This window comes from Oncorhynchus masou, chromosome 16 (assembly GCF_036934945.1).
Source record: "Oncorhynchus masou masou isolate Uvic2021 chromosome 16, UVic_Omas_1.1, whole genome shotgun sequence".
Lineage (NCBI taxonomy): Eukaryota > Metazoa > Chordata > Actinopteri > Salmoniformes > Salmonidae > Oncorhynchus > Oncorhynchus masou.
Genome location: NC_088227.1, coordinates 43,913,280 through 43,937,377, shown reverse-complemented (window position 1 = coordinate 43,937,377; position 24,098 = coordinate 43,913,280). Strand labels below are relative to the sequence as shown.

General features: G+C 45.1%; 1 protein-coding gene across 2 annotated transcripts in view; it reads right to left on the bottom strand.

Moving 5' to 3' along the window:
- Nucleotides 1-24,098, bottom strand: part of LOC135557990 (sorting nexin-17) — an 86,911-nt gene that overhangs the window by 34,170 nt on the left and 28,643 nt on the right. For both annotated transcript variants that reach the window (XM_064991749.1, XM_064991748.1), the window contains exons 4-7: nt 15,854-15,918; nt 8,867-8,977; nt 6,273-6,363; nt 1,319-1,406 (exon numbers count right to left, since the gene is read on the bottom strand). In XM_064991749.1, the coding sequence (XP_064847821.1) occupies nt 1,319-1,406; nt 6,273-6,363; nt 8,867-8,977; nt 15,854-15,918 (355 nt within the window). The remainder of the gene's footprint in view (nt 1-1,318; nt 1,407-6,272; nt 6,364-8,866; nt 8,978-15,853; nt 15,919-24,098) is intronic.

The following is a 24,098-nucleotide window of genomic DNA, read 5'->3' as shown; positions in this document are numbered from 1 at the left end:
AGATATGTACATGAAGGCAGGGTAAAGTGACTAGGCATCAGGATAGATAATAATAAGGTATTGGAGGTAGATATGTACATGAAGGCAGGGTAAAGTGACTAGGCATCAGGATAGATAATAATAAGGTATTAGAGGTAGATATGTACATGAAGGCAGGGTAAAGTGACTAGGCATCAGGATAGATAATAATACGGTATTTGAGGTAGATATGTACACGAAGGCAGGGTAAAGTGACTAGGCATCAGGATAGATAATAATAAGGTATTAGAGGTAGATATGTACATGAAGGCAGGGTAAAGTGACTAGACATCAGGATAGATAATAATAAGGTATTAGAGGTAGATATGTACATGAAGGCAGGGTAAAGTGACTAGACATCAGGATAGATAATAATAAGGTATTAGAGGTAGATATGTACATGAAGGCAGGGTAAAGTGACTAGGCATCAGGATAGATAATAATACGGTATTTGAGGTAGATATGTACACGAAGGCAGGGTAAAGTGACTAGGCATCAGGATAGATGATAATAAGAGTAAAATAAAGAGTAGCAGCAGCATATGATGAGTGAAAGTGTCTGTGTTGTGTCGTAAATGCATGTTATGAGTCAGGAGAGAGAGAAAGAAAGAGAGCGTGCGAGAGAGAGAGAATGAGAGAGCCAAAGCGAGAGAGAGAGAGAGAGAGAGGGGGGAGGAAGATCAAAGAGAAGCAGAGAGAGACGGAGGAAGTTGAAATAAGACAGGTGCTACAAGTCGAGGAGGGGAGAAGTTATCCGGTCTCAGACTGCAGACTGGAACCTCACGTCACTAACACACATGGTAGCCAGAGGACCAGACTTCCTTGAAGTATTTTTTTGTTTGTTGCTCATGATAAAACTCTTCGTTCTTCAGTCAATCTGTTATATTTCTCTCTGTACCAGATGGCTTCACTTTATATAAACCAGCTGGACTCATACTGGGACAACTCGGGATACCCAAGTGTCTGGGGAGGTCACAGTACCAGTACTGGTGACATCTCTCGGTAAGGTTCGCGGTGTAGTCAAACGGTTTCACGAGATCATCTATGGGAAGAGATTATGTAGCTAGATTAGAGAATCCAGACTGGTCCTCACTTGTCGGCTACTTGGAAGGAGAGAAACCTTGTTACAGTTGCTTCTTCCTAAAAAGAGCCGAGTGGTTGACATTTGTTGAGTATCTCTGCTGCATTTAATTGCCAGCTATTCAATCCAAATGACTGTAGTTCTGATTGGAGCTGCACATCTAGACAAGTAGTTAGAACATGACAATCAACACGTAGAGAGGGTAGAGGAGTAGAGATACCTTTTCCGCAGGATGATGCGAAACTCTGAGCTTCGTAAGCTGGTGACCGATACGTACGGTAACTCAAACTCCTGCAGCTTCCTCACAACTGGAGAGAGAAAGAGAGAGAGAGAGACAGACAGATGAGGACAGTCCATCTGGACAGAACCCAGCAGGGTCCATCTGGACGGAACCCAGCAGGGTCCATCTGGACGGAACCCAGCAGGGTCCATCTGGACGGAACCCAACAGGGTCCATCTGGACGGAACCCAGCAGGGTCCATCTGGACGGAACCCAGCAGGGTCCATCTGGACGGAACCCAGCAGGGTCCATCTGGACGGAACCCAGCAGGGTCCATCTGGACGGAACCCAGCAGGGTCCATCTGGACAGAACCCAGCAGGGTCCATCTGGACAGAACCCAGCAGGGTCCATCTGGACAGAACCCAGCAGGGTCCATCTGGACAGAACCCAGCAGGGTCCATCTGGACGGAACCCAGCAGGGTCCATCTGGACGGAACCCAGCAGGGTCCATCTGGACGGAACCCAGCAGGGTCCATCTGGACAGAACCACCACTAACTGTTATAGGCCTATTTCTATTGCGCCCTGTTTATCAAAAGTGTTGGGAAAAACTTGTCCATAATCAACTGGCTGGCTTTCTTGATGTCTATAGTATTCTCTCTGGTATGTCTATAGTATTCTCTCGGGTATGTCTATAGTATTCTCTCTGGTATGTCTATAGTATTCTCTCTGGTATGTCTATAGTATTGTCTCTGGTATGTCTATAGTATTCTCTCTGGTGTGTAATCTGGTTTCCGCTCAGGTTATGGATGTGTCACTGCAACCTTAAAAGGTCCTCAATGATGTCACCATTCCCCTTGATTCTAAGCAATGTTGTGCTGCTATTTTTATTGACTTGGCCAAATCTTTTGATACGGTAGACCATTCCATTCTTGTGGGCCGGCGAAGGAGTAATGGTGTCTCTGAGGGGTCGTTGGCCTGGTTTGCTAACTACCCCTCTCAAAGAGTGCAGTGTATAAAGTCAGAACATTTGATGACTCAGCCACTGCCTGTCACCATGGGAGTACCCCAAGGCTCGATCCTAGGCCCCACGTGCTGGCACCTCCCCGGATTTTGTGTTAAATGCTCGACAACAAAGCTTTCTTAGTGTCCAACAAGCTTTATCTACCCTTAACCTTGTTCTGAACACCTCCAAAACAAAGGTCATGTGGTCTCTCTATTGTTGTTGGAGTAATGTGGAGTGAAAAGGAGACACTAGAGCAAGAGCCTGTCAACAACAAGAGACACTAGAGAGACCGTCAACAACAGGAGACACTAGAGAGCCCGTCAACAACAAGAGACACTAGAGCAAGAGCCCGTCAACAACAAGAGACACTAGAGAGACCGTCAACAACAGGAGACACTAGAGAGCCCATCAACAACAAGAGACACTAGAGAGACCGTCAACAACAAGAGACACTAGAGAGACCGTCAACAACAGGAGACACTAGAGAGCCCGTCAACAACAGGAGACACTAGAGAGCCCGTCAACAACAAGAGACACTAGAGCAAGAGCCCGTCAACAACAAGAGACACTAGAGCAAGAGCCCGTCAACAACAGGAGACACTAGAGAGCCCGGCAACAACAAGAGACACTAGAGAGCCCATCAACAACAAGAGACACTAGAGAGACCGTCAACAACAGGAGACACTAGAGAGCCCGGCAACAACAAGAGACACTAGAGAGACCGTCAACAACAAGAGACACTAGAGAGACCGTCAACAACAAGAGACACTAGAGAGCCCGGCAACAACAAGAGACACTAGAGAGCCCGTCAACAACAAGAGACACTAGAGAGACCGGCAACAACAAGAGACACTAGAGAGCCCGTCAACAACAAGAGACACTAGAGAGCCCGTCAACAACAGGAGACACTAGAGAGCCCGTCAACAACAGGTGACACTAGAGAGCCCGTCAACAACAGGAGACACTAGAGAGACCCGTCAACAAAAGGAGACACTAGAGAGACCGTCAACAACAAGAGACACTAGAGAGACCATCAACAACAGGAGACACTAGAGAGACCGTCAACAACAGGAGACACTAGAGAGACCGTCAACAACAGGAGACACTAGAGACCGTCAACAACTGGAGACACTAGAGACCGTCAACAACTGGAGACACTAGAGAGCGAGAGACCGTCATCAACAGGAGACACTAGAGAGACCGTCAACAACAGGAGACACTGGAGAGACCGTCATCAACAGGAGACACTGGAGAGACCGTCAACAACAGGAGACACTAGAGAGACCGTCAACAACAGGAGACACTAGAGAGACCGTCAACAACAGGAGACACTAGAGAGACCCGTCAACAAAAGGAGACACTAGAGAGACCGTCAACAACAAGAGACACTAGAGAGACCGTCAACAACAGGAGACACTAGAGAGACCGTCAACAACAGGAGACACTAGAGACCGTCAACAACTGGAGACACTAGAGAGCGAGAGACCGTCATCAACAGGAGACACTAGAGAGACCGTCAACAACAGGAGACACTGGAGAGACCGTCATCAACAGGAGACACTGGAGAGACCGTCAACAACAGGAGACACTAGAGAGACCGTCAACAACAGGAGACACTAGAGAGACCGTCAACAACTGGAGACACTAGAGAGCGAGAGACCGTCATCAACAGGAGACACTAGAGAGACCGTCAACAACAGGAGACACTGGAGAGACCGTCAACAACAGGAGACACTGGAGAGACCGTCAACAACAGGAGACACTAGAGAGACCGTCAACAACTGGAGACACTAGAGAGCGAGAGACCGTCATCAACAGGAGACACTAGAGAGACCGTCAACAACAGGAGACACTGGAGAGACCGTCATCAACAGGAGACACTAGAGAGCCCGTCAACAACAGGAGACACTAGAGAGACCGTCACCAACAGGAGTTATTGTTTCTCTCTCATGTCTGTCACAAAACATCCCCCTAGCCAGCTAGAACAATTCTGTGGTAATCACAAGCTACCACTGCCACAAAGTCACGTCTGGCTAAACCCTACCTATATTTCTACAATTTCTATTCTTAAAATCTGTGTGTAGACCCTAAACTTAAATGAAGACCAATAAGTTAATTTTTGTTTTCATGACTTTTACAATAGACAATTATTTTCACTTTGTGGCTGTGGTAACTAGTGACATCTCAAATGGCACCCTATTCCCTATTTAGTGCACTACTTTTGACCAGGGCCCATAGGGTAGTGTAAGTATGTAGGGGATATAGACTGAGTGTACAAAACATTAAGAACACCTGCTCATTCCATGACATCGTCTGACCAGATGAAAGCTATGATCCCTTATTGATGTCACTGGTTAAATCCAAATCAATCAGTGTAGATGAAGGGGAGGAGACGGGTTAAAGAAGGATGTTTAAGCCTTGAGACATGGATTTTGTACCATTCAGAGGGTGAATGGCCAAGGTAAAATATTTAAGTGCCTTTGAACAGGGTATGGTAGTAGGTGCCAGCTGCACCGGTTTGTGTCAAGAACTGCAACGCTGCTGGGTTTTTTCACGCTCAACAGTTTCCGTGTTTATCAAGAATGCCAGGTCAGCCAACACGTTTTAGATCGCTGGCTAGACTAACTAACCCATCTAAACCTGTTGTAATCATGATTGAATTACTGACCCGAGGGGCCGCCATTCATTTTGTTAGTCACTCTCACTCAGATAACATATTCAAAACTGCAAACACTTCTCTCCTATAGGAAACCGTGTAGAACTACAGGAAATGAACTGTAAAACTGTATGACAATATAAGGTGAATTGCATGAAATTTGTTATAAAAAAAAAAAAAAAAAAAATGTTTTTATAACATTTGTTATGACATTTTGTATTTAAAAAAAAATATGTTTTTACATTTTGTTTTTACGCTTCTATCACACCGACACACTTGTGTATACCATTTCTTTTTTTAAGTCTCTGCATGCAGTCTGAAGGATGTTGCTAGCTAGCGCAATTGCTAACTAGCATTAGCACAATGAGATAGACTTCCAGTCATTGTGCTACGGGTAACGCTAGTTAGCTAGCTCTTGCTTGTGAAACTACCTCTAACTTCCTTCATAATGGACACGGAGCCATAAAAAGTATATCCACGAGTTCATCGGACTCTGTGGAAGTAGATAAAAGGGCATCGTTGTCAAAATCCCAAAGTATCCCTTTAAGATAGCTCAGTGAAACGACCACATCACGGTCATAGTAACACTTCTATCACACCGACATCGTCGTGACGCAAAATAGTGCCCAGCGTCATCTGGATATGTCTGTAACAGTTCAACATTCACCTTCTGCTACAATTTCTGTCAAGCCGTCCACACATAGAGTTTGACACATACGTTTGATAAATCCTAAATGTACACACCGCCCACACAGAACGCACTGCGACTGCCTCCGCAACGCAATTGCTGCAAGGCAAACGCAGCGTTTTTCATCGGAAATGAATGTATTTCTGGTGTGATCGAAGCGTTAGGGTCTCCAAAAAGGCCGTGCACGGCCGGCTCTGACTGCATGTGTGGGTACGAGGACCCACAAGCCACTGCAGCCCCTCATTATGAAGTCAGAATTTTGTTGTGGCCCCCACTCCATCCCTGGTATAGGAGAGAGAGCCATTTGGCCTTTCAGATTGCATCCCTGGTATAGGAGAGAGAGCCATTTGGCCTTTCAGATTGCATCCCTGGTATAGGAGAGAGAGCCATTTGGCCTTTCAGATTGCATCCCTGGTATAGGAGAGAGAGCCATTTGGCCTTTCAGATTGCATCCCTGGTATAGGAGAGAGAGCCATTTGGCCTTTCAGATTGCATCCCTGGTATAGGAGAGAGAGCCATTTGGCCTTTCAGATTGCATTTCATTCAGACACCACTGTATTCCAGTCCTCTGAACGGTTAGCGGAGGGTTAAAGTTGAATGCTTACACGTTAATCCCCCGTCCACTCCTTCTCGAACCAGGAAGAGGCTGAAATAACCAACCAGCTCATCAGGAAGGTCCAGTTTTGACGCAACGGCCTGCGAATCAGAAAACAGACAGGAGGATCATCTCTGGTTCATCTTTTTTTTGTGTGTTAGATATGAAACCACAACTCGTACAAAAACATACTGTAGCTTTTAAAAAGCATTTCATCCACTGACTGACAGCTATACGGTCAAGTCCTTCTCGAATATAACATCCTTTTATGGAGAACACAGTTATAGTAGCAGATTCAGAGCCGTTATGTTGAAGTAACAGCTATCTGGGAGAGAATGCTGCCTTTACAGCTATATGTTATAGTAACAGCTGTCTGGGAGAGAATGCTGCCTTTACAGCTATATGTTATAGTAACAGTTGTCTGAGAGAGAATGCTGCCTTTACAGCTATATGTTATAGTAACAGCTGTCTGAGAGAGAATGCTGCCTTCACAGCTATATGTTATAGTAACAGCTGTCTGGGAGAGAATGCTGCCTTCACAGCTATATGTTATAGTAACAGCTGTCTGAGAGAGAATGCTGCCTTCACAGCTATATGTTATAGTAACAGCTGTCTGGGAGAGAATGCTGCCTTTACAGCTATATGTTATAGTAACAGCTGTCTGGGAGAGAATGCTGCCTTTACAGCTATATGTTATAGTAACAGCTGTCTGGGAGAGAATGCTGCCTTTACAGCTATATGTTATAGTAACAGCTGTCTGGGAGAGAATGCTGCCTTTACAGCTATATGTTATAGTAACAGCTGTCTGGGAGAGAATGCTGCCTTTACAGCTATATGTTATAGTAACAGCTGTCTGGGAGAGAATGCTGCCTTTACAGCTATATGTTATAGTAACAGCTGTCTGGGAGAGAATGCTGCCTTTACAGCTATATGTTATAGTAACAGCTGTCTGGGAGAGAATGCTGCCTTTACAGCTATATGTTATAGTAACAGCTGTCTGGGAGAGAATGCTGCCTTTACAGCTATATGTTATAGTAACAGCTGTCTGGGAGAGAATGCTGCCTTTACAGCTATATGTTATAGTAACAGCTGTCTGGGAGAGAATGCTGCCTTTACAGCTATATGTTATAGTAACAGCTGTCTGGGAGAGAATGCTGCCTTTACAGCTATATGTTATAGTAACAGCTGTCTGGGAGAGAATGCTGCCTTTACAGCTATATGTTATAGTAACAGCTGTCTGGGAGAGAATGCTGCCTTCACAGCTATATGTTATAGTAACAGCTGTCTGGGAGAGAATGCTGCCTTTACAGCTATATGTTATAGTAACAGCTGTCTGGGAGAGAATGCTGCCTTCACAGCTATATGTTATAGTAACAGCTGTCTGGGAGAGAATGCTGCCTTTACAGCTATATGTTATAGTAACAGCTGTCTGGGAGAGAATGCTGCCTTTACAGCTATATGTTATAGTAACAGCTGTCTGGGAGAGAATGCTGCCTTTACAGCTATATGTTATAGTAACAGCTGTCTGGGAGAGAATGCTGCCTTTACAGCTATATGTTATAGTAACAGCTGTCTGGGAGAGAATGCTGCCTTTACAGCTATATGTTATAGTAACAGCTGTCTGGGAGAGAATGCTGCCTTTACAGCTATATGTTATAGTAACAGCTGTCTGGGAGAGAATGCTGCCTTTACAGCTATATGTTATAGTAACAGCTGTCTGGGAGAGAATGCTGCCTTTACAGCTATATGTTATAGTAACAGCTGTCTGGGAGAGAATGCTGCCTTTACAGCTATATGTTATAGTAACAGCTGTCTGGGAGAGAATGCTGCCTTTACAGCTATATGTTATAGTAACAGCTGTCTGGGAGAGAATGCTGCCTTTACAGCTATATGTTATAGTAACAGCTGTCTGGGAGAGAATGCTGCCTTTACAGCTATATGTTATAGTAACAGCTGTCTGGGAGAGAATGCTGCCTTTACAGCTATATGTTATAGTAACAGCTGTCTGGGAGAGAATGCTGCCTTCACAGCTATATGTTATAGTAACAGCTGTCTGGGAGAGAATGCTGCCTTTACAGCTATATGTTATAGTAACAGCTGTCTGTTCAACATAACGGTTCTGAATGTATCTGGGAGAGAATGCTGCCTTTACAGCTATATGTTATAGTAACAGCTGTCTGGGAGAGAATGCTGCCTTTACAGCTATATGTTATAGTAACAGCTGTCTGGGAGAGAATGCTGCCTTTACAGCTATATGTTATAGTAACAGCTGTCTGGGAGAGAATGCTGCCTTTACAGCTATATGTTATAGTAACAGCTGTCTGGGAGAGAATGCTGCCTTTACAGCTATATGTTATAGTAACAGCTGTCTGGGAGAGAATGCTGCCGTCTCCTATGACTGAAGAATATCCAGAGTGAATTTTCCCTAAGCTTCCAGAGGGTTCCTGGTAGTGTTGGTATGGCTATTCATTGTATATATAAAAAACATTCAGTATATTGTGTTCACTCTATGAACTCTTCAACACCGATTACTAACATCCAGTAGAAGTCTGACTCTGGATTATGAATCTGTGTCTTTTGAAACCCAGGCGAGACGGTTTTTACCTCGAGGACGTCCTCTGTTTGGTTGGAGGTCAGGATGCTGACCTCGACCTTCTGGCCGTTAGACAGGTAGATCTCCAGAGGAACCTCTTCGGTTGGGATCTGCTGGGTCTCCTGTACGGTATTGACAGGTTATATACAGGTTACAGAAGACAGAATGTGTTCCATGACAGACAGAATGTGTTCCATGACAGACAGAATGTGTTCCATGACTGACAGACAGAATGTGTTCCATGACTGACAGACAGAATGTGTTCCATGACTGACAGACAGAATGTGTTCCATGACTGACAGACAGAATGTGTTCCATGACAGACAGAATGTGTTCCATGACAGACAGAATGTGTTCCATGACAGACAGAATGTGTTCCATGACAGACAGACAGAATGTGTTCCATGACTGACAGACAGAATGTGTTCCATGACTGACAGACAGAATGTGTTCCATGACTGACAGACAGAATGTGTTCCATGACAGACAGACAGAATGTGTTCCATGACAGACAGACAGAATGTGTTCCATGACTGACAGACAGAATGTGTTCCATGACTGACAGACAGAATGTGTTCCATGACAGACAGACAGAATGTGTTCCATGACAGACAGACAGAATGTGTTCCATGACAGACAGACAGAATGTGTTCCATGACAGACAGACAGAATGTGTTCCATGACTGACAGACAGAATGTGTTCCATGACAGACAGACAGAATGTATTCCATGACAGACAGAATGTGTTCCATGACTGACAGACAGAATGTGTTCCATGACTGACAGACAGAATGTGTTCCATGACTGACAGACAGAATGTGTTCCATGACTGACAGACAGAATGTGTTCCATGACTGACAGACAGAATGTGTTCCATGACTGACAGACAGAATGTGTTCCATGACTGACAGAATGTGTTCCATGACTGACAGAATGTGTTCCATGACTGACAGAATGTGTTCCATGACTGACAGACAGAATGTGTTCCATGACTGACAGACAGAATGTGTTCCATGACTGACAGAATGTGTTCCATGACTGACAGAATGTGTTCCATGACAGACAGAATGTGTTCCATGACTGACAGACAGAATGTATTCCATGACAGACAGAATGTGTTCCATGACAGACAGAATGTGTTCCATGACAGACAGACAGAATGTGTTCCATGACAGACAGACAGAATGCGTTCCATGACAGACAGACAGAATGTGTTCCATGACAGACAGACAGAATGTGTTCCATGACTGACAGACAGAATGTATTCCATGACAGACAGAATGTGTTCCATGACTGACAGACAGAATGTGTTCCATGACTGACAGACAGAATGTGTTCCATGACTGACAGACAGAATGTATTCCATGACAGACAGAATGTGTTCCATGACTGACAGACAGAATGTATTCCATGACAGACAGAATGTGTTCCATGACTGACAGACAGAATGTGTTCCATGACAGACAGACAGAATGTGTTCCATGACTGACAGACAGAATGTGTTCCATGACAGACAGACAGAATGTGTTCCATGACAGACAGACAGAATGTGTTCCATGACTGACAGACAGAATGTGTTCCATGACTGACAGACAGAATGTGTTCCATGACTGACAGACAGAATGTGTTCCATGACTGACAGACAGAATGTGTTCCATGACTGACAGACAGAATGTGTTCCATGACAGACAGACAGAATGTGTTCCATGACAGACAGACAGAATGTGTTCCATGACAGACAGAATGTGTTCCATGACTGACAGACAGAATGTGTTCCATGACTGACAGACAGAATGTGTTCCATGACTGACAGACAGAATGTATTCCATGACAGACAGAATGTGTTCCATGACTGACAGACAGAATGTATTCCATGACAGACAGAATGTGTTCCATGACTGACAGACAGAATGTGTTCCATGACAGACAGACAGAATGTGTTCCATGACTGACAGACAGAATGTGTTCCATGACAGACAGACAGAATGTGTTCCATGACAGACAGACAGAATGTGTTCCATGACTGACAGACAGAATGTGTTCCATGACTGACAGACAGAATGTGTTCCATGACTGACAGACAGAATGTGTTCCATGACTGACAGACAGAATGTGTTCCATGACTGACAGACAGAATGTGTTCCATGACAGACAGACAGAATGTGTTCCATGACAGACAGACAGAATGTGTTCCATGACAGACAGAATGTGTTCCATGACAGACAGACAGAATGTGTTCCATGACAGACAGACAGAATGTGTTCCATGACAGACAGACAGAATGTGTTCCATGACAGACAGACAAAATGTGTTCCATGACAGACAGACAGAATGTGTTCCATGACAGACAGACAGAATGTGTTCCATGACAGACAGACAGAATGTGTTCCATGACAGACAGACAGAATGTGTTCCATGACAGACAGACAGAATGTGTTCCATGACAGACAGACAGAATGTGTTCCATGACAGACAGACAGAATGTGTTCCATGACAGACAGACAGAATGTGTTCCATGACAGACAGACAGAATGTGTTCCATGACAGACAGACAGAATGTGTTCCATGACTGACAGACAGAATGTGTTCCATGACAGACAGACAGAATGTGTTCCATGACAGACAGACAGAATGTGTTCCATGACTGACAGACAGAATGTATTCCATGACAGACAGAATGTGTTCCATGACAGACAGAATGTGTTCCATGACAGACAGACAGAATGTGTTCCATGACAGACAGACAGAATGTGTTCCATGACAGACAGACAGAATGTGTTCCATGACAGACAGACAGAATGTGTTCCATGACAGACAGACAGACAGAATGTGTTCCATGACAGACAGACAGAATGTGTTCCATGACAGATAGAATGTGTTCCATGACAGACAGGATGTGTTCCATGACAGACAGGATGTGTTCCATGACAGACAGAATGTGTTCCATGACAGACAGAATGTGTTCCATGACAGACAGTGTAGTCAGTACAGACCAGAGAGTTAGTTCTCTCCAGTCAGGGAAGTAGGTTTTTATCTATCCCCTCTCTCCCTGTAAGAGACGCAGGGTAAAGTCAGTATCTGGATTTTATGCTTCTATGACACCATATAGTTACATAGTGTCTTATTACAGACGTCCTCAAAAAGCATGACAATCCTACATTGACAGGAGGAAGACGACAATAAATTTAAAAAGCAGAGAAGCTCGCACAATTGGCCCAGCGTCGTCCGAGTTAGGGGAGGGTTTGGCCGGGGGGGGGGGGCTTTACTTGGCTCATTGAGCTCTAGCGACTCCTTGTGGCGGGGGTCGGGTGCAAAATTGGGAGAAAAAGGGGATCAAATATATTTTTTTTTATTGTAATAAATGAATAAGAAAAAAATAATTTAAGTCTATCTAAGCAGCTAACCTTCTGCCTGCTTCCTCCTCCTCCTCTCAGCTTTCGTGCCCATGCTGGGTGAATTAATGTTTAATCTTTCCCTGTCCCCCACTGCTAGACAGGAGGTGTCAGAGTGTATCTGGATTGCTGGGGAAGTGTGTGTGTGTGTGTGTGTGGCTCCGATAAAGTGCCGAGACCAGGCTGGCTGGCTGCTGGCTAAGAACTCATTCTCTATTCTGCTGTTGTCATTTCAGCATGAGGTAGGGGAGAGGAGGGAGGGGGAAGAGGGAGAGATGAGGGATGATGAAGGGATGCAGAGGAGGGTGGGGGGGGGTGATAAAATAGAGAGATCTAGAGAGACGCAGGGTGTACACCACCTTGAATGACATATCTGATGAAAGTAGACTTACGCCATGCAGCCTAGCAGCACAGTCAGGTCACCTCCTGGGGTGAGTGATGGCTCACACTATCAACCAATAGGAAAACTAGCCTTCACTGAGCAGCAATAGCATCCCGCTATGAGCCAATGGGAACACTAGCATTGATTTACTGTGAACGTCATGAATATTCATTCCGAATCAATCATTTCAACGTTCCATCTATATGCTAACAAGCAACGGAGGAAGCAGTTTTCTAGGAAAGGAACGCAGTTAACAAAAAGCTCTGGGTATACCAAAACACACACACACACACACACACTCCCTGGATCGATTCTCTCTATAACGTCTTCTGTGTTTTAGAGAAGAAATCTAAAATACCATTCAACATAAGTATGTTTGTACCTCATGATTTGGCATACTGTATGATAGTAATGTACACACATTGACTCATAACGCCTCTCACGTTTAAAACATCTGTTCTTCCTTCGTTAATGGCAGATTACACAGTAACCACGGTAGAGAGGATTCAACTCCTACACTGGCTGCGTATAGCTGAGTGGCTCAAACTGACCAATGGTGGGGAGGTTCTGTCACCATAGTGATGTGTCTGAAATAATCCTTTAACATATACACTAGAGTTCACACACACACGCACACACACGCGCAGGAGAATAGAACGGTATGAGCAGCCTTCCCCAAAAAAACCCTGCCTGCATTGTCCACCATGCTGTCCACCCACACACACACACCCACACCCACACACACACACACCCACACACACACACACACACATCCACGTGTGAACTATGTGAATGTCAAACTGTGGCTGATAACTATTACCAAGACTGAAGCAATTACTGAGTCAGCAGTGTGTGTGTGTGTGTGTGTGTGTGTGTGTGTGTGTGTGTGTGTGTGTGTGTGTGTGTGTGTGTGTGTGTGTGTGTGTGTGTGTGTGTGTGTGTGTGTGTGTGTGTGTGTGTGTGTGTGTGTGTGTGTGCCACATGGCTAACAGAGCATCAAAGAGCTAACAGTCTGCTGAGGAGTCTGTTTTACGTAGAACAGAACTGACACACTTCAACTGGCCTGTACCTTCGCACGCACAACGACTGATGCTCCGAGACGCATTTATTATCGCTAAATACTGCACAATGTAAAAACACTTGCTCTCCAATCCACCCTTTCCCAAAACATAAATATTGGTGAGTGCCTTCCTGTATTTATGAAATATATATATATATATATATATATATATATATATATATATATATATATATATATATATATATATATATATATATATATATATATAAATTCAGCAAAAAAAAAGAAACATCCCTTTTTCAGGACCCTGTCTTGAGATAATTCTGAAAAAAATCCAAATAACTTCACAGATCTTTTTTTTTTCATTGTAAAGCGTTTTAATACGGTTTCCCATCCCATGAACCATAAACAATTAATGAACATGCACCTGTGGAACGGTCGTTAAGACACTAACAGCTTACAGACGGTAGGCAATTAAGGTCACAGTTATGAGAACTTAGGACACTAAAGAGGCCTTCCTACTGACTGAAAAACACCAACCGAAAGGTTCCCAGGGTCCCTGCTCATCTGCGTGAACGTGCCTTAGGCATGCTGCAAGGAGGCATGAGGACTGCAGATGTGGCCAGGGCAATAAATTGCAAAGTCCGTACTGTGAGACGCCTAAGAGAGGGCTACAGGGAGACAGGACGGACAGCTGATCGTCCTCGCAGTGGCAGACCACGTGTAACAACACCTGCACAGGATCGGTACATCCGAACATCACACCCGCGGGACAGATACAGGATGGTAACAACACCTGCCGGAGTTACACCAGGAACGCACAATCCCTCCACCAGTGCTCAGACTGTCTGCAATAGGCTAAGAGAGGCTGGACTGAGGGCTTGTTGGCCTGTTGCAATGCAGGTCCTCACCAGATAACACCGGCAACAACATCGCCTATGGGCACAAACCCACCGTCGCTGGACCAGACAGGACTGGCAAAAAGTGCTCTTCACTGACGAGTTGCAGTTTTGTCTCACCAGGGGTGATGGTTGGATTCGTGTTTATCGTCGAAGGAATGAGCATTACACCAAGGCCTGTACACTGGAGCAGGATCAATTTGGAGGTGAAGGGTCTGTCATGATCTGGGGCGGTGTCACAGCATCATCGGACTGAGCTTGTTGCGATCTCAGCGCTGTGCATGACAGGGAAAGACATCCTCCTCCCTCATGTGGTATCCTTCCTGCAGGCTCATCCTGACATGACCTTCCAGCATGACAATGCCACCAGTCATACTGCTGGTTCTGTGTGTGATTTCCTGCAAGACAGGTTCTGCTATGGTCAGCGAAGAGCCTGGATCTCAATCCCATTAAGCACGTCTGGGACCTTTTGGATCGGAGGGTGAGGGCTAGGGCCAGAAATGTCCGTAAACTTGTAGGTGCCTTGGTGGAAGAGTTGGGTAACATCTCACAGCAAGAACTGGCACATCTGGTGCAGTCCATGAGGAGGAGATGCACTGCAGTACTTAATGCAGCTGGTGGCCACACCAGATACTGACGATTACTTTTGATTTTGACCACCCCTTTGTTCAGGGACACATTATTCCATTTCTGTCAGTCACGTGTCTGTGGAACCTGTTCAGTTTGTCTCAGTTGTTGAATCTCGTTATGTTCATACAAATATTTACACATTTTAAGTTTTCTGAAAATAAAACGCAGTTGACAGTGAGAGGATGTTTCTTTTTTTTGGCTGAGTTTAGATATTCTATTCTACTGAGCCATTTACTTTTTATTCATGTCTTTTCTTATCTCTTATGGTTGTTGCATTATCGAGAGGGAACCTGCAAGGAAGCATTTCATTGGACGGTGTACTCCAAGACTGATATAACTTAAAAACACCCACAGCTTCCTGATGAACCGACACACACGCCTCCTGACGAGACGTCCTACGTAGAACAGAACTGCTCTGAACATAGATCAGCTACGTAGAACAGAACTGCTCTGAACATAGATCAGCTACGTTGAACAGAACTGCTATGAACATAGATCAGCTACGTTGAACAGAACTGCTCTGAACATAGATCAGCTACGTTGAACAGAACTGCTCTGAACATAGATCAGCTACGTTGAACAGAACAAATGCACAGCCGGGAGTAAAGGACAGCTAGCTACAGACAGAACAGTAAGAAAGCCAGGGGGTAATAACAACTAGCTACAGTACCAACCTGCTGGGCTTTCCTTAGAAAGCTGTTGAACATCTCGGAGGCGCCGAGCATGGGGTCCTGCCGCACTGTTGGAAGAGAGAGAGAGAAGATTATAAAAGAGAAACTGGAGATTCTCTTTTTCCCCCTCTCTCACCTGTCCATCTCCTCATTTAAAATGCCATGCTGTCACTTGTCCATTCAAATTTAAAAGAAAATTCCACCCAAAAACTATGTTGGTATTTGGTTTCATTAGTCCATTGTTCACATAAGCAAAACATTTTGGGACCGTCAGCAAATCAGGGTTTCAAGATATGTAACTTTCAAAATACAGACATTATCCCTGTATGAAATCAAATTATGCATATTTTGCATCATCATACGAGGATGCACCACTAGGTGTTCTTGGTAAGTTCCTCAATGACACCTTGATAAGATGACAATATCACACCACTCATCGTACTGGGTGACTTCAACTTCCATACTTCGATTCATTTCTTTCCACCTCTTTCTTTCCCCGGCTTGCCTCTTTTGACCTCACCCTTTTCCCCCTCCCACTCACAAGGCAGGCAATATGCTTGACCTCATCTTTAGGTCAAGCATATTCACCTACTGAGCTCACTGCAACCCCCCCTCCAGGTCTCTGATCACTACTTTCTTTTCCTCGCTCTTCCAACATTACCCACTCAGCCCCTACCCAGATGGTCATGCACCGTCGTAATCTTCGCTCGCCCTCCCCAACTGCTCTCCTCTTCTATTCCATAATCACATCCTTCCCCTAAATCCTTCTCCCTCCTGTCTGCCTCGTCAACCCTACCCTCCTCCCTCCCCTCCTGCTCTTTGGCTGAGTGACTCACTGAGTGATCACAGAACAGGGCTGCAGATAGCTGAGGAAAAGTACATTTTTAGAGGTTCTATCATCCTTCCACTCTCTCCTTGCTACATTTTCTTCTTCTGTATCTGCTGCTGAAGCCCCTTCCTATCACTCTAAATTCCAAGCCTCTGCCTCCAACCCTGGGAAACTTTTTCACCTTCTCCCGTCCTTAATCTTCCACCCCTTCCCTCCCTTTCTGCAGATGACTTTGTCAACCACTTTGAAAAAAAGGTTAACGACATCATTCACTCAACCAACTGAGTCCACTCACAGGGAACTTTCCTTGTCCTCTTTTTACCTTCACTCTCCAGATGAAATCCTGCGACTAATGATGTCCAGCCACCGGACAATCTGCCCACTCGCCCTCATCCCTTCTTCCCTTCTCTAGACTTTCTCTGGAGACCTTCTCCCATTCCTCATCAACTCTACCCTGACCACTTGCTGCGTCCCCTCTCACTTCAAGGTGGCCGGAGTCGCTCCCCTCCTCAAGAAACCAAGACTCGACCCCTCTGACATCAAAAACATCTGGTACCCCTTCTTTCTAAAACACTTGAGCGTGCTCCCTCTTACCAAATCTCTCGTTATTTCTCTACGAATTATCTCTTTGACCCTAACCAGTCAGGCTTCAAGACGGGGTCACTCAACAGAGACTGCTCTTCACTACGCCACGGAGGCTCTCCGCACTGCCAAAGCTGACTCCTCATCCTCCTAGATCTCTCCGCTGCCTTCAACACCGTGATCCATCAGATCCTCCTTTCCACCCTCTCAGGTCTGGGCGCCTCAGGCATTGCACACTCCCAGAATGCATCCAACTTGGTAGGTCACTCCTACAAGGTGGCGTGGAGAGGATCTGTGTCTACACCATGTGCTCTCACTACTGGTGTCCCCCCGGGCTCGGTTCTAGGCCCTCCTCTCTTTACACAAAGTCACTCGGCTATACTATATCCTCACATGGTCTCTGCTACCATTGCTATGTGGATGACAACTACTTTTCACATTCCCCGCTTCTGATAACCAGGTGGCGACACGCATCTCAGCGTACTTGACAGATATCTCAGCTTGGATGTTGGCCCACCACCTCAAGCTCAACCTCAACAAGATAGAGCTGCCAGGGAAGACCTGTCCGCTCGACCTCTCCATCAGAGTTCGGTGTCCCCCTCCCAGGGTGCAAAGAACCTTAGCGTGACCCTGGACCACCCTGTCGTTCTCTGCAAACATCCTAGTAGGGAATCACTCCTGGGGTTTCATGCTCTACGACATCTGTAGAGTACGACCTGACCTCACACAGGAAGCGGTGCAGGTCCTAATCCGGGTACTCGTCATATCCCATCTGGACTACTGCAACTAATCCAGAAGGCTGCAGCCCGTCAGGTGTTCAACTTTCTCAAGTTCTCCCATGTCACCCTGCTCCTCCGTACACTCCACTGGCTTCAGTCAAAGGAGCTCGCATCCTCTGAAAGACCATGGAATAGCAAGAGGAACCACCCCTCCCTACCTTCAGGCTATGCTCAAACCCAACATCCCAACCCACCTCTGGTCTCTTGGCCATTCCATCCCTACAGGAGGTCAGCTTCTGCTCAGCCCAGTCAAAGCGCTTCCCTATCCGGTGACCCCAATGGAGGAAACAGCTGCCCCCTGATGCTAAGACTCCATTGCCCATCTTCCGAAAACGTCTGCAACCCAACCTCAAAGATAATCTTAAGGATGTCTTACGACTGTGCTGTGGTCGTCTCACTGAGCTACTTACTATGACTGTGCTGTGGTCGTTTCTCTTAGCTACTTACGACTGTGATGTGTGTCGTCTCACCTAGCTATTTACTATGACTGTGCTGTGGTCGTTTCTCCTAGCTACTTACGACTGTGATGTGTGTCGTCTCACCTAGCTATCATACAATGTTGCGCAATATATATTCCACAAATCTAACAAAGATTGATTTTATTCCATCTAATTGTACGTACACTTTCTTCACAATTTGAATTATATTCATTAAAAAAAACTCCTATACCAACAAAACGTTGTGGCTTTGACGTCGTGAAAGTGATATGTCGTATTGGGACTTTTAGTTGGAAGGATGAAACCAATCAGAATGTTTAACAGAAACCTAAACCTGCAGTATTCCCTTTTAGATGAAAGCACGAACTAAGTCCCTTTGGATAAGAGAGACTGCTAAATTACTCAAATGTAAAAGGCAAGATCACTTTTAGATCTGGACCATCAATCAATCTGTAGTAGTAGGGTATATCTACGTGGACCTCATCAATCTGTAGTAGTAGGGTATGTCTACGTGGACCTCATCAGCAGTAGGGTATATCTACGTGGACCTCATCAGTAGTAGGGTATATCTACGTGGACCTCATCAGTAGTAGGGTATATCTACGTGGACCTCATCAGTAGTAGTAGGATATATCTACGTGGACCTCATCAGTAGTAGTAGGGTATATCTACGTGGACCTCATCAGTAGTAGTAGGGTATATCTACGTGGACCTCATCAGTAGTAGTAGGGTATGTCTACGTGGACCTCATCAGCAGTAGGGTATATCTACGTGGACCTCATCAGTAGTAGTAGGGTATATCTACGTGGACCTCATCAGTAGTAGTAGGGTATATCTACGTGGACCTCATCAGTAGTAGGGTATATCTACGTGGACCTCATCAGTAGTAGGGTATATCTACGTGGACCTCATCAATCTGTAGTAGTAGGGTATATCTACCTGGACCTCATCAGTAGTAGGGTATATCTACGTGGACCTCATCAGTAGTAGTAGGGTATATCTACGTGGACCTCATCAGTAGTAGTAGGGTATATCTACGTGGACCTCATCAGTAGTAGGGTATATCTATGTGGACCTCTTCAGTAGTAGTAGGATATATCTACGTGGACCTCTTCAGTAGTAGGGTATATCTACGTGGACCTAATCAGTAGTAGGGTATATCTACGTGGACCTCATCAGTAGTAGTAGGGTATATCTACGTGGACCTCATCAGTAGTAGTAGGGTATATCTACGTGGACCTCATCAGTAGTAGTAGGGTATATCTACGTGGACCTCATCAGTAGTAGTAGGGTATATCTACGTGGACCTCTTCAGTAGTAGGGTATATCTACGTGGACCTCATCAGTAGTAGTAGGGTATATCTACGTGGACCTCATCAGTAGTAGGGTATATCTACGTGGACCTCGTCAGTAGTAGGGTATATCTACGTGGACCTCATCAGTAGTAGTAGGGTATATCTACGTGGACCTCATCAGTAGTAGTAGGGTATATCTATGTGGACCTCGTCAGTAGTAGGGTATATCTACGTGGACCTCATCAGTAGTAGGGTATATCTACGTGGACCTCATCAGTAGTAGGGTATATCTACGTGGACCTCATCAGTAGTAGTAGGGTATATCTACGTGGACCTCGTCAGTAGTAGGGTATATCTACGTGGACCTCGTCAGTAGTAGGGTATATCTACCTGGACCTCAACAGTAGTAGGGTATATCTACGTGGACCTCATCAGTAGTAGGGTATATCTACGTGGACCTCGTCAGTAGTAGGGTATATCTACCTGGACCTCAACAGTAGTAGGGTATATCTACGTGGACCTCATCAGTAGTAGGGTATATCTATGTGGACCTCATCAGTAGTAGGGTATATCTATGTGGACCTCATCTGTAGTAGTAGGGTATATCTACGTGGACCTCATCAGTAGTAGGGTATATCTACGTGGACCTCATCAGTAGTAGGGTATATCTACGTGGACCTCATCAATAGTAGGGTACATCTACGTGGACCTCATCAGTAGTAGGGTATATCTACGTGGACATCGTCAGTAGTAGGGTATATCTACGTGGACCTCATCAGTAGTAGGGTATGTCTACGTGGACCTCATCAGTAGTAGGGTACATCTACGTGGACCTCATCAGTAGTAGGGTATATCTACGTGGACATCGTCAGTAGTAGGGTATATCTACGTGGACCTCATCAGTAGTAGTAGGGTATATCTACGTGGACCTCATCAGTAGTAGTAGGGTATATCTACGTGGACCTCATCAGTAGTAGGGTATATCTACCTGGACCTCATCAGTAGTAGGGTATATCTACGTGGACCTCATCAGTAGTAGGGTATATCTACGTGGACCTCATCAATCTGTAGTAGTAGGGTATATCTACGTGGACCTCATCAGCAGTAGGGTATATCTACATGGACCTCATCAGTAGTAGGGTATATCTACGTGGACCTCATCAGTAGTAGTAGGGTATATCTACGTGGACCTCATCAGTAGTAGTAGGGTATATCTACGTGGACCTCGTCAGTAGTAGGGTACATCTACATGGACCTCATCAGTAGTAGGGTATATCTACGTGGACCTCATCAGTAGTAGGGTATATCTACGTGGACCTCATCAGTAGTAGTAGTAGTTCTACATGGACCTAATCAATCTGTAGTAGTAGAAGTAGTGGTAGTTCTAAGTGGATCTCAATCTGTAGTAGTAGTAGGATATATCTACGTGGACCTCGTCAGTAGTAGGGTATATCTACGTGGACCTCGTCAGTAGTAGGGTATATCTACCTGGACCTCAACAGTAGTAGGGTATATCTACGTGGACCTCATCAGTAGTAGGGTATATCTATGTGGACCTCATCAGTAGTAGGGTATATCTACGTGGACCTCATCTGTAGTAGTAGGGTATATCTACGTGGACCTCATCTGTAGTAGTAGGGTATATCTACGTGGACCTCATCAGTAGTAGGGTATATCTACGTGGACCTCATCAGTAGTAGGGTATATCTACGTGGACCTCATCAGTAGTAGGGTACATCTACGTGGACCTCATCAGTAGTAGGGTATATCTACGTGGACATCATAAGTAGTAGGGTATATCTACGTGGATCTCATCAGTAGTAGTAGGGTATATCTACGTGGACCTCATCAGTAGTAGGGTATATCTACCTGGACCTCATCAGTAGTAGGGTATATCTACGTGGACCTCATCAGTAGTAGGGTATATCTACGTGGACCTCATCAATCTGTAGTAGTAGGGTATATCTACGTGGACCTCATCAGTAGTAGGGTATATCTACGTGGACCTCATCAATCTGTAGTAGTAGGGTATATCTACGTGGACCTCATCAGTAGTAGGGTATATCTACGTGGACCTCATCAGTAGTAGTAGGGTATATCTACGTGGACCTCGTCAGTAGTAGGGTACATCTACATGGATCTCATCAGTAGTAGGGTATATCTACGTGGACCTCATCAGTAGTAGGGTATATCTACGTGGACCTCATCAGTAGTAGTAGGATATATCTACGTGGACCTCATCAGTAGTAGTAGGGTATATCTACGTGGACCTCATCAGTAGTAGTAGGGTATATCTACGTGGACCTCATCAGTAGTAGTAGGGTATGTCTACGTGGACCTCATCAGCAGTAGGGTATATCTACGTGGACCTCATCAGTAGTAGTAGGGTATATCTACGTGGACCTCATCAGTAGTAGTAGGGTATATCTACGTGGACCTCATCAGTAGTAGGGTATATCTACGTGGACCTCATCAATCTGTAGTAGTAGGGTATATCTACCTGGACCTCATCAGTAGTAGGGTATATCTACGTGGACCTCATCAGTAGTAGTAGGGTATATCTACGTGGACCTCATCAGTAGTAGTAGGGTATATCTACGTGGACCTCATCAGTAGTAGGGTATATCTATGTGGACCTCTTCAGTAGTAGTAGGATATATCTACGTGGACCTCATCAGTAGTAGGGTATATCTACGTGGACCTAATCAGTAGTAGGGTATATCTACGTGGACCTCATCAGTAGTAGTAGGGTATATCTACGTGGACCTCATCAGTAGTAGGGTATATCTACGTGGACCTCGTCAGTAGTAGGGTATATCTACGTGGACCTCATCAGTAGTAGTAGGGTATATCTACGTGGACCTCATCAGTAGTAGTAGGGTATATCTATGTGGACCTCGTCAGTAGTAGGGTATATCTACGTGGACCTCATCAGTAGTAGGGTATATCTACGTGGACCTCATCAGTAGTAGGGTATATCTACGTGGACCTCATCAGTAGTAGTAGGGTATATCTACGTGGACCTCGTCAGTAGTAGGGTATATCTACGTGGACCTCGTCAGTAGTAGGGTATATCTACCTGGACCTCAACAGTAGTAGGGTATATCTACGTGGACCTCATCAGTAGTAGGGTATATCTACGTGGACCTCGTCAGTAGTAGGGTATATCTACCTGGACCTCAACAGTAGTAGGGTATATCTACGTGGACCTCATCAGTAGTAGGGTATATCTATGTGGACCTCATCTGTAGTAGTAGGGTATATCTATGTGGACCTCATCTGTAGTAGTAGGGTATATCTACGTGGACCTCATCAGTAGTAGGGTATATCTACGTGGACCTCATCAGTAGTAGGGTATATCTACGTGGACCTCATCAGTAGTAGGGTATATCTACGTGGACCTCATCAGTAGTAGTAGGGTATATCTACGTGGACCTCATCAGTAGTAGTAGGGTATATCTACGTGGACCTCATCAGTAGTAGGGTATATCTACCTGGACCTCATCAGTAGTAGGGTATATCTACGTGGACCTCATCAGTAGTAGGGTATATCTACGTGGACCTCATCAATCTGTAGTAGTAGGGTATATCTACGTGGACCTCATCAGCAGTAGGGTATATCTACATGGACCTCATCAGTAGTAGGGTATATCTACGTGGACCTCATCAGTAGTAGTAGGGTATATCTACGTGGACCTCATCAGTAGTAGTAGGGTATATCTACGTGGACCTCGTCAGTAGTAGGGTACATCTACATGGACCTCATCAGTAGTAGGGTATATCTACGTGGACCTCATCAGTAGTAGGGTATATCTACGTGGACCTCATCAGTAGTAGTAGTAGTTCTACATGGACCTAATCAATCTGTAGTAGTAGAAGTAGTGGTAGTTCTAAGTGGATCTCAATCTGTAGTAGTAGTAGGATATATCTACGTGGACCTCGTCAGTAGTAGGGTATATCTACGTGGACCTCGTCAGTAGTAGGGTATATCTACCTGGACCTCAACAGTAGTAGGGTATATCTACGTGGACCTCATCAGTAGTAGGGTATATCTACATGGACCTCATCAGTAGTAGGGTATATCTATGTGGACCTCATCAGTAGTAGGGTATATCTACGTGGACCTCATCTGTAGTAGTAGGGTATATCTACGTGGACCTCATCTGTAGTAGTAGGGTATATCTACGTGGACCTCATCAGTAGTAGGGTATATCTACGTGGACCTCATCAGTAGTAGGGTATATCTACGTGGACCTCATCAGTAGTAGGGTACATCTACGTGGACCTCATCAGTAGTAGGGTATATCTACGTGGACATCATCAGTA